Below are 15,582 nucleotides of genomic sequence, written 5' to 3' on the forward strand. Positions count from 1 at the left end.
TGAGATAAGTTTGTACCCTCATTTTAGAGATGAGAAGATAGAGGCTCAGAGAATTTGGGTATCTTTCTCAAAATATCAAAAACAGTAACTGGCACAGCTGAGATTTCAACCCAGTCTGTCATAACTGCAAATTTCTATACCACTCTGCTCCTTTAAAGTATCAACAGGCAAGAGATAACCACTGTCCAAGTCACATAAAAATAGGACATCATGATTTTGGGGACTCTGTGTCCTGCCCTCCAGCTTACTAAGCCTGCTATCTCTGGAGACTCTACCACTACAAGCTTAGTTAGGCAGTGGGTAGTAGCATAGAAGGAACTCCCCAATTTAAGCCAGATGTGGATTGAAGGATAATAATCACCAGGACTTGGAGAGTCACTAAATAAAGATTTGTTGAATAAATGAGGAAAGGTTGCTTTCTAAGCTGTTTACCACTTTGGCCCCAAGACCCAGCTCTCCTTCCTTCTGTAACCACTGGTTCCTGCTCCCAGCTTTAAAGGCTAGAATCCTCTCCTAAAAATTGCCAAAGCCAGAGATCTCTACCTGCCTAGTATACACTAATGCCTCATGTGGGCCTTTGAGATCAGGCTTGTTACCCTCTCCCACGCTCCGTGAGTCACATATCTTTTACTTGGTGTTTCCCAAACCTGGCTGCCCACCAGGATGATGCGTGGAAAGTTTAAAAAAGTAAAAATCCCAAGGCCTAGGCAGACCTACTAAATTACTCTTCCTTAGGAGTGTTCTACGGTATTCTAATGATCTGTTTGTTAGGCATGGCATGGCACTGCATGCCACTCAGTTTGTACAGTCAGCAAGTGAGCAAAAGAGGCAGTGCTGGCTGATATAGGTTGAAAAGGAGAGATTAGAAGAGAATGTATGTTTGTATAGTTATATAATTCTTTTCTCCTACAAAACACAGCAGTTTATAAACATAATAGCATGAGAATGGAACTTGTCCGCTATGGCTAACTCTTATCTAGCAATCCCAGGCTCTTGATAATGGAAGAATGTTTCAGCCTAAGAGTTTCTTTTGGGGTACCAGGCAGTTAGCTCACACTGACCCAGGGAAGAGATATGTGGTTTCATCTCTGTCCCATCTACCCTCAGCCAGGTAGGAAAAAAAGAAGTTCTCTCCAGGTACCCTTTCTCTTGCACACACAAGATGTGTCAGGAAGCCAATGCAAGGGAAAGGAAAAATGAACCTTGACCATGTGCTTTAGTGCAACTCATATCGCTCTGAAGACTCCTACCTCTTCCACTCTGCCTTCTAACCTCCAGAGTGGGGAGTCAGGGAGCCGCTCGGTTTTTTACATCCCCTGTCAACTCCTTCCCAGGGCTAAGGAACCAGCTAGGACACCAGAGTCCCTCTGGAGTACTTTCCAAGTCCTTAAATAGAAGCTGTAGCAGCCCAGGGTTGAGGGTGGAGGAAGGTGTGCATGCAAAGATCTTGTGCTTTTGAGTCAGGAGGTTTGAAGTGAGGGATGAGTGAGGTATTTATATGTTCAGGTCTGATCCAGCCACTCTGCCTTCTTGGGGGCCTTGCAAGTATGGACATCCACAGTGTTTCTGCACTCCTTGCACCGCACAGCACAGCACCAGTGGAATTTGCACTCACACTGGGTGACACGGGTAACTCGAGTTGTGTCATACCCTCGACCGCAGCACATGATTTCACAACCGTCTGTCCCTTTAGATGTCTTGCTACAGACTCGGCCTGCAGTGCCTAGGGAACCTGGGTTGGGGAAGAGAGAGAGTGAGAACCAAGTTACCTCTTACTTCAGCCACTCTGGGTTCCCTTACCCACATCCTCATGAGGAAACCATAAAGAATCCCTTTTCCTGAAAATACACCCACTAGCCAAAATGATCATCTCCTTACTGCCCTCTGTACCAGGCTTGTTTCTTCCCACTATCAAGGCTCCCCAAAGACCATTGACTTTTCCTGCAATGCCCTCCCTGCCAATACACATCTCCATATCCCCTTCAAAACTTAGCCTTAAAGTGTCATAATTGTTAAAGCTGGGTGAAGGTTCTCTACTTTATGTTTGAAATTTTCTATAATAAAAAGTTAAAATAAAAAACTTGGCCTATAATTTACCTTTTCTAAGAAGCCTTGTTACAACTCTGATCCAGCTACCAATTTGTTAGTATTTCGGTCCTTAGTTTATATTTCATTAAGTTGTACTATACAAGAAAGTAGTATAGCATGGCCATTAAAAATTAAATGCATGTGCCTGATGTCAAATTGTCTAGGATTAAAACCTAATTCTACACTTCTTAGTTGTGTGATCTAGCAAGGTAGTTGATCTCTCTGGGCTTTAGTTTTCTTATAATAGCACCTAACTCAGTAGATAGTTATATCTATAATCTCTGATCAACTGAGGGGGCGAACTGATAAGCATTACTGGCAGGAGGCTTCTCCCTAAGGAATTCCTAAAGAATATCCCTTGCCTTACCCTTTATGGTAGGAACCCTTGAAGGGTAGGGATTGTGTTATTCCCCCTGCACAGAGAATGCTCACAACCTCATTCTGACTGATTTTTGCAAAAGAGATGCTGCCAACAGATCACAAAATCATAGAATTTTAGATGGGATGGATCCTAGAGAATATCTTCTTCACCTCTTTCCCAGAGATGGGAACATAACTAGCCTGGGGGTTCAAGAAGGGTATGAATAAATTAACTGATTTCTATAGCAGTAGTCTCCACATTCCACTGAATATGGATAGAAAATGCTAGTACTTCTATATTTGTTTTTGAGCTCATCAATTTAAAATATCTACTTTGTATGTATGTTTTATAATGTACATTTTAGTACAGTGAAACATAGATATAATTCATAAGTAAATATACATATATTGGAGGCACATGTTCAGATTTTTTTTTTAATGATAGGAGTATACAAGCCAAAATGTTAAGAGACCACTGCTCTAGAGTGTAGGCTGACTAGGTCTACTACATATGTTATCCACCTAATTTCAAGGGCTAGGTCTTAACGTCATTCTCTTGTGCACCAGAAGCCTCTTCTACACTCTGGAGCCAAGCAGTCCAATGTAGTAGCCACTAGCCAAATGTGGTCATTTAGATTAAGTTAATGAAAATTAAATAAATTTTAATACTTAGCTCCTCAGTCACACTAGCTATATTTCAAGTGCTGAATAATCACATGTAACTAAGTGGCTACTGTATTGGAGAGCACAGATGTAGAACATTTCTATCATCACAGAAAGTTCAATGGGACAGTACTGCTTTGGAGGGAATTCCTGGCTCCATACTCCCTTCTGGGATGACTTGTACCCATTGAATTCCAGGCTCCACTGTGGGTTTTATGAGGCCTATTTTATGCCTCTGAGAACAACCAACACACATATGACTCATCCTCCCTCCTAACTCCAAAGATCCTTCCCCAAAGGTGCATTTTAGGATGACAGCATAGGCTTACACCCTGGATGTTGTGGAATTATTTCTAGGCATTTAGAGAGTAGCCCTCTGAATTATACCACGTGGGAAGAAAACAAACTTAGTGGCAGGAAATCACCAGGAGAATCAGAAGTGCTTTCTCAACCTTTTTCCTCCTAGCACCCTTCAAAGTACACAAACTACTTTCTCTGTGTCTTGCGTAGAGCCCCACCCTGTTTCTGTGCCCAGTTTTGCTCCAAGCTAATTGCTTCTCCAGGAATGACAGTGATAGGTGAAAACAAATAGTATGGAAGACAGCTGAGGGTTCTGGCTTTCCCTCACCGAGGTCCTGACTGCTGAGACTACAGAGAAGAGTCTGGGAGCCCATAACAATAACCAGGGGAAGAGCAGTTCTGTTGCATAGCAGGTTGTTCCTAGTCTAACCTATCTGAACCTGAAATATGAGCCAAGATGGTTAGCTTCCACTCTTTTAGGGGAACACCACGTCACCTTCCAGCATTCCCAAGAATTCCACCACAAGTATATGGAACACATTCAAGAATGATTTGCTGCTTTCTGCTGATGATTAGCCTTGGGTAGGGATCTCCTCTCTCCTTGCTTCCCCAACTCCATTTTAGAATTTTCAGTGGCAGCACACTGGATAAGCCCTTTCTAGGTCATTCATGGTGTATTTCCTACTACCTTTCTGTCTTTAATCTCCCTTACCCAAAACCTTCACTCAGTCAGATTAATCTGCTCTCTGTTCCTAGAACAGATCATGTACTTTCCCACCTACCACTCTACTCATGTGTAGAGAATATCCACCTGTTCTTCTCTGTAGCTATCCAGATGATCCCCACACTTTTCAGAAACAGCTTAAATTCCACATTTTCAAGTAAACTTTTCTTAATTTCTCTCTTTTGCAGTTGCATTTGTCTACCTGTTATATCTCATTTCTTTAGCTAGATTGTAAAGAGCCAAAACTTAGTCTGTATCTTATGCTTCTGTATAGCCCATACATTGTTTGGTACTGAAATGGGTGATTCACTTAAACATTCACTTAGTAGTACCTACTATATCCCAGATGCTGGGAATATAAAGGAGTGATAGATGACCTCAGGCCTCAAGGAGCTCGGTGTCCTCTCCTCTCTAGGCAGCTTTGGGCCTGGCAGACTGAGGCATAAATCAACAATCTTTTTACAAGGTTTTCACGTCTGACTGGCTCCTCCAACCTCCTTCCCTAACTCCTGAGACCATGATTAACTAGAGGTGCCTGCACTAAAAACCAGGGCTCCATGTCTCTACCTACTTTCCTTACTCACCTGCAGCCTTGTCCAAGACGCAGTAGTCTGGAGAGTTGTCAAAGTAGACAAGGTCAGTCCGGGTAGCACGGCGATAGCCTTGGCGGGCTGCCGTGAAGTTCGCGCCATCCTGGGTGGCCGTTACCTGCACAGCCCCATCATAGCGCCGCCGCAGGTAATCACCTGTGCGGCGGAAGTCTGAGAGTGCACGCCAGCAGGTGCGCAGAGTACAGGAGCCACTCACGCCATGGCACTTACACTCCAGCTTCAGAAACCGCCGCACAGCCTGGGAGGTGGGGAGGCAGGTAAGGGAAAGGCAGCCAGTCAGGGTACTTTATGGTCATCCCTAGGACTAAAAGCTTGAGTGCCCCGAGGTCTGCTGGCCCTGGCCCTGTTTGGCTAGTGGAGCCATCGGTTGTCCTCTCCCCAGTCAGATTCCACCCATTCTTCCCGATCAAATTCAAGAACCTCTTATTCCAGGAAACCTTCCTAGACCAACAGTGCTTTCCTTTTCATGATAGCCCATTTGAACTTTAAAGCCCCAGGATTCTGTTCATAATTATGGCACATCCTCTATTTTTCATGTATTTTAGAGTTCAAGGTACCATGCCTTCTGCTTTTGTTGCATGTCATTTTCCAGCACAGTACTAGGCCTATAGGAAGTGCTCAAAGACCAGTGCACTGACTGGAACAAGCTTTTATCTTCCTCAGACTTTAGGAGGTGATTCTTTTCTTTCTTAAAAAGTTATTTCCCTTCTTTTCTCCACCTTTCCCTAATTTCTACCTATGTGAAGACTCTTTATGCTCCAGGTTGAACCTAGGCATTCCTAAGGTCCCTTGCATTTACTGCTCCTGTTCCAGGGGTTGGGGCTTTTGGAAGTAATCTAGAAGCCTTCAGTGCTTCCACCTTCACATTTACTCCATGATAATACATACTGGCCACTCCCAGCCAATATGAATGTACATGCACAGACATGAGTACTGACCGTGCGACCACAGCGATTGTTATGTAAGTTCATGAGAGCCCGTGCATCCTTAAGCCTCTTCTCCTTGGCATCCACGAAGGCTTTGGCAAAACGAACACCATAGTGGATGTTGTCACTGCAGCCACCCCAGTCAAAGTCCCCACGTTGGTCATGATGTCGGCCACGGGTGTAGGGGTCACAGCTGCACACACTCAGTTCACCCTGGCTACAGGCACGAGTGATAGCATGGACCACCCCTGCTGATGAGATGGCATATACAAATGCTGCCTCCCGGCTACCTAGAGAGAGAAAGGTAGAAGTGTGTTTCAGGAAAGAGGCCCTTGTCTGTCCCCTTCTTTAGCCCACACAACCTTCAACTCTGAAACCTCTTCTCCTTTTCTTTCCCAGGGCAACCCCTGTACCTCCTTTATTCAAGGTACCCTTCCCTTCCAAGAGCATTCCCCAGTGAATCTGACCTCTTCCCCTCAGCCCTCACAACTCTCTATCCACTTCTTTGTATGTCTGACCTCTTGGGCTGACCTGTACTCCTGTTTCCTTCCAAACTCCCTGGGTCCATCCATTGAAAAGTTTCACAGTGAATCATTCCCTCCCACTGAGTGCCAACCCCGGCTTAGCAAAGCCAGCCTTAGTCCACATTCCAGGCCTTTTCAGGCCCACTCTGCTGGACAGTTCCCCTACAATGGAGACCCCAGCCCAGGGGTCATCCTATTTGAAGAGATATGCTACTTTCCCCAGCCTGCTTTCTTCCTTCCCTGCTCTTGGGGATTGATGAATCATCACTCTTGTCCCTCTGACACCTCCACATTCTCATCTCATTCCCTTTCTGCTAGCTTACTGTTTAGCTCTGCTTAGCTCTTTTGCTGAGCCAGGTCCAAGCCGCTGACTCTCCAAATATTTACATATCACCTTTCTGTTTTTCCCTTGCTCCCATTATTACAGCGTTGGGAGTGTTGGGGTGAGGGTAGTGATGGTGTCGGTAAGAACAGAGCAGCCATTTCCAGTCCTCAGCCTTACAGTGCATGGATGTCCGCAGGCTGGGGGTTGGGGAGGGGAAGGAAAAGGGAGGAAGAAGGATGGAGGTACCAGGGAATGCTGTTCCTTTGACCCATCATCCCAGAACACTGGGATTTAAAGGGGCCACTGCCTACATAACTAAGGTACTGAGGGTCTGTTTCCAACTGTATCCTGGGCTCTGCCTACAGTTCTTACTCTGATTATGAAGTAGTGTGCAGGAGAGGGGAGAGGGGCTCATGCCTATCCTACCCACTCACCACCCCAAGCATAGAAAGAGAAGGAGCTGGGGCAGGGTGGAAGAGGCCCCTACTTCTGAGCATGACACGGCCAAAGACAGTGTGGTCCCGGTCCAGGGTGGTGCAGTTCCAGCGATGGTGGCGGAACTGGTGCTGACACTCTCGGATCCATTCTCGGGCACCCTCGCCCACCGAGCGCATGATGTCTGGGTAACGCTGGCACAGCTGACGCTGCCGGCTCACCAGACCAGGGATATTGTCACAGATCACTCGGGCCCCCAGCGCCCCGATGTACCTGCAAGGTGGAGATGGCCCTGTCAGAGCATCCTGGCTTTATTCTGCATTAGGAGGGGAATAAGGAGGGGAAAGGTTTGGCATTCAAACCTTGAGAGGTTCCTTCCCCTTCCTCCAACCAAGGCCGATATTCCCCAAGGCCGATGGGGAGAACCGATCCTCACAAGCTCTGGAGAAATAAGCAGTTGCAGAGAGAGTAATTGAGTGGTCTCCCACCATTACCAGTTCCCCAGCTAAAGGCCAAAATGACACACACTCCCAGAACACAGGCTAGGCATGTGTCACATACACAGAAGCTGTGGGCATGTCACACCAACCCCATTGCCTGCTTATTTAATAAACATTAAGAGCCTCGTGGAAAAATAAACTTAATAAAACTAGAGTCTGATACAACATTGTTACACCCACATGTCAGAGGCACGTCCTGCGTTGCTGGTCCATAAAGACATGGTATGGGAGAAGGATGGAGACAGGGAGGAGTCAGTGGGAAGAGATACAGTGGGCAATTTTGAGTGACGTTTACAGCTCTAGTCAGACCCGTGTAGCTAAGAGTCCTCATTCCCAGTCCCGAGGTCTGGGGAGGAAGACCCCCCCCCACCCCAACTCTCCTCCCCACACCCTTTGTTTCAAGGTCCCATGACCTTTCTTAACTAATGAGTCTTTCAAAATCATCCTTCCCAACTTACAGGGCATAATGTCCTGGATGAATCTGCATGGGCAGAGGGCTGTTTGCAGTGGGAAACCAAAGACCAATATTAAGCAACAGAGTGACACTCCCCATATTCCAGTCCCCAATCTGCCCAATGTGAACAATTATAAGAAGATCAATTGGGTGAGCTAATAAAAGATAGGTGAGTTGCTAGAGTCATTCTCAATTTTCTCAAGGAAGTAGTTTTTCTTCATTCAAACACTTTTTAGCCCTGGACTCCACCACAAGCCTCAGGAAGAACATTTCAGAGAGAGGACAGGAGTTCATCATCACCTTTTCTCCCCACAAGGCCACCAAATGAGATCTGACCCATACACCCACTTCTCACTCCCTTTCCATCTCTCCAGCACCCAGTACATACATGCCTTGATTTGCTGGGAATTCTCTATTCTCCTGTCCTAACACATCAAAGGGACGCCTTCTCTCCCCTTTTCTGAACAGGTGGGGACCATGGAGGGCAGTTGCTGCTACAGACAGAAAAGATTTGGTTTGGGCTGTGAATGAGCCTGTGGTTTGGGAAGGGCCCCAAAATGGGCCTAGAAGTGGGTGAGGAGAAGGGAGGGCAGCCAGTGGGGAGAAGGGAAAAGCTGGACTGCCCTGGGCTCTATGTTCTCTACAACACTCCCCCCGCCGCCCCCTGCATTCGCAAACCCGGCCCTCACCCACAGACTGGATCACCACTGGTGATACCAACTCAAACACAAGGAGGGCTGATGTTTGCCTCTTCTGGAATTCAGCAGGGCTGATGGGGCCCATCTGTCCCAGGGAGGGGTGAGAGGGCTGGTCCACCACTAACAAATCCCATGGAATCAGCGTCCCCAGCACTGTCCATCAGGGCAACAGCTTCCAGGAACAAACAAAATAAACACCCTGGGCTGGGCCAGGCCGGAAAGGGCTGCCTGACGCACAGCCGGGAGTTAACACCCACTGCTGCGGTGCTTTGTTTGGAGAATCAAGACCGTTGGAGTTGGAGCCCGTCCCTGTCTCACCACCATTCTGCTTCCTCAGTTCACCCCCGAGTACTGCTCTACGCAATGGGTGTTTGTTGTTTTTTTTTTTACTGGGGCTTGGGAAGACGGGGGTTGGATGGGAATGGGAGACCAGTAATCCAGCCCTCATGAGACAGTGTGGAGTGGGGCAGGCCAAACCCTGGTAAAAAGTCCTTCCTGTGGTCTGACTTAACTCCATTCTGCTGCAGCCCACATCGGTCCTTCTTGTTACATCCTCACTGAGCGTGGGAACATCTGTTCAGTAAGACGGGAAGATAATTTTCTTTACTACCACCCTTATCCCACTAAGTAGCTGCTTCAAGATTCTGCAGAGCAGGGCACTTGCCTCCTGACCAGTGGTCAGCACCTTGCAGTCAGTGTGGGGGCCTCCAGCAAGGCAGCCAGAGGCCCAGCCCATCCCCCTCTCAATTCAGTGCGTGCCTACAAAATGCCTACCATGTGCCAAGCACTGAGCTCATCTGTTAGGGGCACAAAGATATTTAAGGCATCTCCCAGCTGATGGGCTGGTAGAAGGGTGAGATGCCCCTGACTCTGTAGCTCTGTTTCCCTTCCAGAAGTTTTTACTTCCTTCCCAGCTTCCTGCTCCAGAATGCTCTCTTTACCTGCTTTTGACCAATTCATACCCCTTCCTTTGACAAAGTGACTCATGCCCTGTTCTAGCTCCTTGCTACTCAGAGTGTGGTCCCCAGAACAGCAGTATCAGCATCTCCTGGGAATCTGTTAGAAATGCAGAGCCTCAGGCCCCATTCCAGCCCTACTGAACTGGCATTTTACCAACCTCCTCAGGTGATTAGGACATGCTGCTCTATGAAGGCAGGGAGTTTTGTCTGTTTTGTTCACTTCAGTATCCCCAGTACCTAGAACAATGTCTGGCACAAAGCAGGTACTTAATAACTATTTGGTGAAAAAAACAAAACCTGACCGCTCTGATTTATCCCCAACTCCCCTCTCCTCCTAGCTAGCCATAAGCTTCATTTCAATTATAGCTTTATTCCTTGTTGACATTGCAGATGTTTTAGGTTTGTGTCTTTTTAATGAGGCTAGGGGTCCTCTTTTTTATTTACCCCCTTTCTTTTACACTCCTTAGTGCATGTACATGGTTTAGCTCAGCCCATATAGGACTTTGAACACAAGGATAAAACTATTATTCTCCCTAAATATCTTAATACAATATCATTTATATGATACTTTACAGTTCACAAAACATTTTTCTTCACAAAAATCCTATGAGAGAGAGAGAGAGAGCTCCATTTTACAGGTGAAGAAACTGAGGTCACAAAGATTAACAATACCCAGCTCTGTCCATCAGGGCTAGTCAGAGGAGAACTGGGGTGAACCAAGGACATCTGACGCCAAAGTCCAAGCTCATTTTCAATTCCAAGCGTAAGAGAGGCACACAATGCTTATTAACCAGGAGTAGACCAATCTGGCTCCAAAATTGGTGTGAACTTGAATTTCATACTATGCCCTTCCTATCCTTTACTTTCCTCATGTGTGAAATGGGGATAATAATATTATCTGCCTCACTGGATTATTTTGGGGATTGAAAAAGATGATGCTTATAGGTGCTTAGCCATAGTGTCTGGAGCTTAGGAAGGGCTCATTAAATGGCAGCTGTGGTTGATAACAATAATGTTAATGTCGGGGAATTCCCCGGCGGTCCAGGTCGCTCCAGGTCTGGGAACTAAGATCCCATAAGCGCCGGGCATGGCCAAAAAACAAAAAAAACAATAATGTTAATGTCATGATATCACTTTGTTCCTCCTTCTGTAAATCCACAGTCCTGAACACAGTCCTGTTCTTGTGATTCCCTACATCCCAGCCCCTGCAGAATACAAAATAGTACAGGGAGGCACATGCCAGGAGACCCCTATTTCTTGTTCTGTTTTTCATAGATTAAGAAGAGACCATCCGTTTCCTCCTTCAGTTAAAGGTCGGGAGAGGAAGGGAGTGGTCGGAGAGTAAGGGGAAGGGCTGTGAGGAAGATCAGACTGTTAGCTGGTGATAGTGATGACATTCTGCTCCTGAGTGGAACATGGACACAAACAGAGTCAACAGGCATCTCTTCAGGGGGTTGTACAGAATATCAATCTTGCTGGGGTTTTTTCCTAAGAGAAAGAGAGATAATCACCTTGGGGCCTGACCTGCTTTTGGAAAGCAGCTTTCTACTTTATCCCAGAAGTGACTGACCACTGAGGCAGGCATCTGGGGCCTGCAGCTATGACCCCTGTGAGGCAAGGAGACTGAAATGACCTGTGCACTCACTGCCCATCCTGGCCCTGTTGCTGCCTTCCTCCATTTCACAGGGACTGCTGAATCCCTCTGTATCACCCGCCCGCCTCCCTCCCTAGCTAGCTCTTCCACCCAGGAGTTTTTCCAAAATCTTTAATATGAACCACATGGGGGAGAGTAGTAGAGGGAGAAAGGAAAAGGGAGAAGGAGTAGCCAAGGGGACAAAATGGGGACTAGGAAGAACCCCAATTGGGTTTTTAGGAACCACTACCAGGATGCTGAAACTACCAGAGTGACACTTCCTCACCTAAACACCATGTGGACCAAGACTGCCTCCCAAATTGGTAAGAAGCAATCAAGAGTCCCTAAAAGCAAATTGTCATCTGGAATGGATAAAGATGCACAGTGGTCACTTCATCCTTTCTCTACAGGGCCTCTGAAGACACAAGTCCCCAGCCAGACTGAGACCATGAAGGTAAAGGGTGGCTTCAATCTCACTCTGAAGTTTGAAAGGCTTTTCTCCTCGTCCCCTTCTTCCTTTTCCCTTTCTAAAGGAATGTTTCAAGCCAGATGTAAGATATGGGCCTCCCTGCTCCCCCATCCAGAACCCCCCTCCCTGCCTTCCCCAACACTGCAGAGATAAAAAAGATCCAAAGGAGAGATTTTCCTGAAACAGGAAAAACGGGGGGTGGGGGGGGTGATGGGGATGGAGAAAGTTGCATCTTGAAATGATAGGAATCTGCAGCCCAAGCTCGCTGGCCCCTCAGCCAGCTACCCCTCACCCTTCCAGCCAAGATTCCAAATCCGGAGGAGAGAAGCCACAGGGTGCAAGGGGAAAAGAGACCACACTTTGTGGAGGAGGGGAGGATTGGGGGGAGGGGCAAAGTAAGGAAAGGAATGGGGGCACTGCATGGGTAGAGAGGGGCAATAGCCCAGTCCAAGCGGCCAGTTTAATTGGGGGGTGAAGAGGAAAGACAAGAGGACTGAGTCATTTCTCAGTCCCACTCTCCCCCTACTCAGCCCCCAGAAGGTGGGGGAGGAGAGAGAGCAGCTCTTTTCTTCTGGGAGAAAACGATGAGTGCCATCCAGAGCTTTCGTGGGGAAGGGAATCAGAAAAGAATGGATATCCAGTGGATTTTTAATTCCTTTTGCCTCATCTGCCGTCTTGTGAAGTGTCCGGACTCTTAAGGCCTGCAGGAAATCTGAGGAGAGGATCTCTTAATGCTTTGGGACTCTAGAAGCCGCTAGTTCTTGGAGGGGAAAGATGGGAGATGGGACCATCTGGGGAAGGAAAAGAAGGAAGAAGGGAGGGAGATATCAAGGTTCGAAGTGAGATCCTCAAAACAGAGACTGAATGTCTAAAGTATGCAAACCCAAGTGTTTTGTTTGTTTTAGTTGTGGGAGTTAATGGGGGTAGTTTTTGCCTCAATTCCATTTCTAAACCTTGCGCTGGGTGCTCCTGCCTCACCAAAGCCTTACTGCGTTATGGGGTGAGGGTAGACTAGCGAGAGGCTCGTCCGCCCTTGCCAGCTGCCCCTTTCTCCACCTCCCCTGGGTGGGGGGCCAACCTTAGGGGATCAGGAGGCCCTCTTGGACGGCCACCGTGGCCCCAAATGGGCGATTGGTTCCTTGAATCCATCCTGAGAGAAACTCGTAAGGTAGCTTTTGCCCTAAGAGGATTGAGCTGAAATAGAGGGGGTCTGGGAAGCCTCGATTACCGGGCGTCCTTTTTCCAAATACCCAGCGCCCTCATCACCGGACGGGGAAGGAGCGGCGCCCCCTTATCCACTCCCCGCCCCCCCTGCGCCCCGCCGCGACTTCAGTGACAGCCCTGCACGGATCGTCTCTGACTCCGTCAAAGCGACAACCTGGTCTCCTGAGCAGCGGGTGCTGGGAGCTGTATATTCCTTTTGGGCGCGTCCGGCCTCTCTAACCCAGCACCTCACCCTCCCAACCCTGAGAGCCACACTCACCACCAGGACGTGTCTACGCGGGCCGGCAGCGTCAGCAGCAGCAGCAGCAGCAGAAGGCAAGCAAGACTTAGGCGGGCCGAAGCCCGAGAGCCGTCGGGGCCCGTGGGTCTAGGCGCGGGCGCGGAGACAGGGGCGCGGACGCGCCGAAAGGGGAGCTGCGCGGCTTCCTCCGCACCACCCGGCCTCAGCATAGCTCCCCGAAGACTCCCGCCACGCGGCCCGGAGGGGCGTGGACGGGGCACCGGCTGAGGGTACTCAGGCTGCTCCCACTTCACCCCCCTGGGGGGCCATAAGTCTCGCCGGCGGCTGGGGACCTAAGGGCACCTAGAGTCCAGAAGCCGGGGCGCCAGGTCCCAGAGAGGGGCGCAGGGAGCGGTATCCGGAAGCCTACGACGCCGCGCCGAGCTCGGGACCTGGGGCACGCTGCCTGGGCTGAGATGCGGTGTCAGGGGGTCGGCGGCGCGGAGTGGGTCTGCGGACAGAGTGTGCCGACAGCTCCTCCGGCCGCGGGCTCTCATTGGACGGCGCGGGGCGGGGCCGAGGCCGGGGACACGCGCGGCCCTCAGGACGGCTCCGCCCGCGCCAGCCCTGGGCGCCCCGCAGCGCCCTAGGTGTGGCGGCCGCCTCCGCCCCTCGGCGCCCCTAGCACTGCGCCGCGCCCCCACCTGCTCGGGTGGGACGCGACGGGGCGCAGCGGCGCCCTTCGGCGCCCGGAGCGCCCAGTCCCTGCCCACGCCGCGCCACCGGGTCCTAGCGCCCTTCATTCGGCAACCCCAACCTCCGTGGGTGATGGCCTGGAGGGCCGAGTGAGGGGGGCTACAGACACTTTCCCCTGTCATCTAACCTACAGTGACACTGAAGTGAGCCACAGAGGACTCAGTCATTTCCTCGGGTTCTCTCTCCGTTCTTGCGCTTCTGTGAAATGGGTAGAATCTCTGCCACGGGGAGTTGCGGGAGAATCTTAATTCCCTTTCCAACGCTGCCAACGGGGGGCGCCACGGGCAGCAGACTTCAGGTAGGGGCTTCTCTCATCTACGGCTCGCTGCCCCTGGTTCCTCCGACCCGCTGCCCACCGCATTCCCACCCCCCACCCCCAGGCCCCCGCACACAATGTTTAGACATAGCTCTCGCCCGCCTGCCCGGACCCGACGCTTCCCTCCGGCCTGTGGAGCGGGAATCGATGGCCAAAGCGGAGCGGCACACCTGAGGACCCGACGCGGACTCCCCGCCCTTGGCCGCCCGGGCTCGGCAGAGCCTACTCTCTCCCAGCTTTCCCGATGCTTCGGTCCCCCACCCCTTCGGGCGGGGCTGCGAGTACGAAAGAATCAGAAACAGCTGGGCAGCTTTCCCGAACCAGAGGCCAGGGTGGGGGTCCTGCTGAGAGAGTGGAAGCCCCGGAGCCATTTCTCTCCTTCGCCTTTCCACCCTTTCTCTTTCCCACTGCTCCCCTCCCTCCCTCCGCCAGCGCCCCAACCGCCTGGAGGCGTGGTAAATTGGGAAGGGGTGGGGAGGTTCTGGTTGTAGAAATTGACTCCCCTCTTCCGTCCGCACTTCCCAGGCCGGCAGGTAGAGCTTCTGGAGGCAGGGTGGCCCTTACTGAGACCTAAAAATTCTTTTTAAAAAACCCTGGATCTTTCAACTTCCAGAGTCCGCCTGGGGTCCGGCCCCAACCGCTTCTCCAGACTCAGTTTCTCTTGCCTAGCCTCTCATTCCCAGGTGTCTTTCGTGCCTCTCCCCGTGATTTATCTATACTATAAAGCCCTGGTGTAAACAACGCCCTGGAAACTGCCCAGCCCCTTCAACCCCAGACATTGTCAGTTCTTGGGGGTGGGGGTCGCTGTTAGAGACTCCGGAGTGTGAGCGACAGGGCGCAGCTCGCTGCAGACGTCCCCGAGGCAGATGTGAGGGAGAGGGGCTGAGAGAGACCTTTATCCCCTCTCCACATCTCTCACCCCTTTATCTCACTTTCTGTAGCAGGGGGCGAAGTGAATTCATTCATTCAACAAATATTTATTCCCTACCATGTTCCAGACTGTGCTAGGCACATTGGTGAACAAAGCAAAACGAACAATTTCTGCCTGTGTGGAGTTTAACTTATATTGGGAGAAGATAGACAATAAACAGTAAACATCATAAGTAAAACATATAGCATATTAGAAAGTGATAAGTACAGTGGGAAACAATGGAGTTGCAACTAGAATGATCAGGGTAGGCCCCATTAAGGACATTCAAGCAAAGACTCGAAGGAAGCGAGAGAACAAGCCAGGTAGATTCTTGGTGAAGAGGATGCCCAGCAGAGGGAACAGCCAGCACAGAGGCCCTCAGCTGGGAGTGGGCTGGTGTGCAGAGTGAGCTAGGGAGGAGGAGAGGAGTCCAGATAGGTAACAGCGGTAGTCTAGGTCATGCAGGAGAGAAGGTGCCCACCCTTGG

General features: G+C 49.9%; 2 protein-coding genes across 2 annotated transcripts in view; one reads left to right on the forward strand and one right to left on the reverse strand.

Annotated features, from left to right (window-relative positions):
* Positions 1–10,905, forward strand: part of ST7L (suppression of tumorigenicity 7 like) — an 89,211-nt gene extending 78,306 nt beyond the window's left edge. Inside the window, exon 15 of the mRNA XM_061183687.1 lies at positions 10,843–10,905. Coding sequence (XP_061039670.1) covers positions 10,843–10,878 — 36 coding nt within the window. The 3' untranslated portion in view covers positions 10,879–10,905. The remainder of the gene's footprint in view (positions 1–10,842) is intronic.
* On the reverse strand, positions 1,221–13,597 carry WNT2B (Wnt family member 2B). Its single transcript, XM_061183693.1, has 5 exons — positions 13,153–13,597; positions 7,009–7,229; positions 5,685–5,962; positions 4,720–4,984; positions 1,221–1,732 (listed from the first exon to the last, which is right to left on the reverse strand). Exons 1-5 carry the CDS (start codon positions 13,341–13,343, stop codon positions 1,503–1,505), a joined length of 1,185 nt encoding a protein of 394 aa, XP_061039676.1. The 5' UTR covers positions 13,344–13,597; the 3' UTR covers positions 1,221–1,502.
* Between the last annotated feature and the right edge of the window lie 1,985 nt (positions 13,598–15,582).

This window comes from Eubalaena glacialis, chromosome 3 (genome assembly GCF_028564815.1).
Source record: "Eubalaena glacialis isolate mEubGla1 chromosome 3, mEubGla1.1.hap2.+ XY, whole genome shotgun sequence".
Lineage (NCBI taxonomy): Eukaryota > Metazoa > Chordata > Mammalia > Artiodactyla > Balaenidae > Eubalaena > Eubalaena glacialis.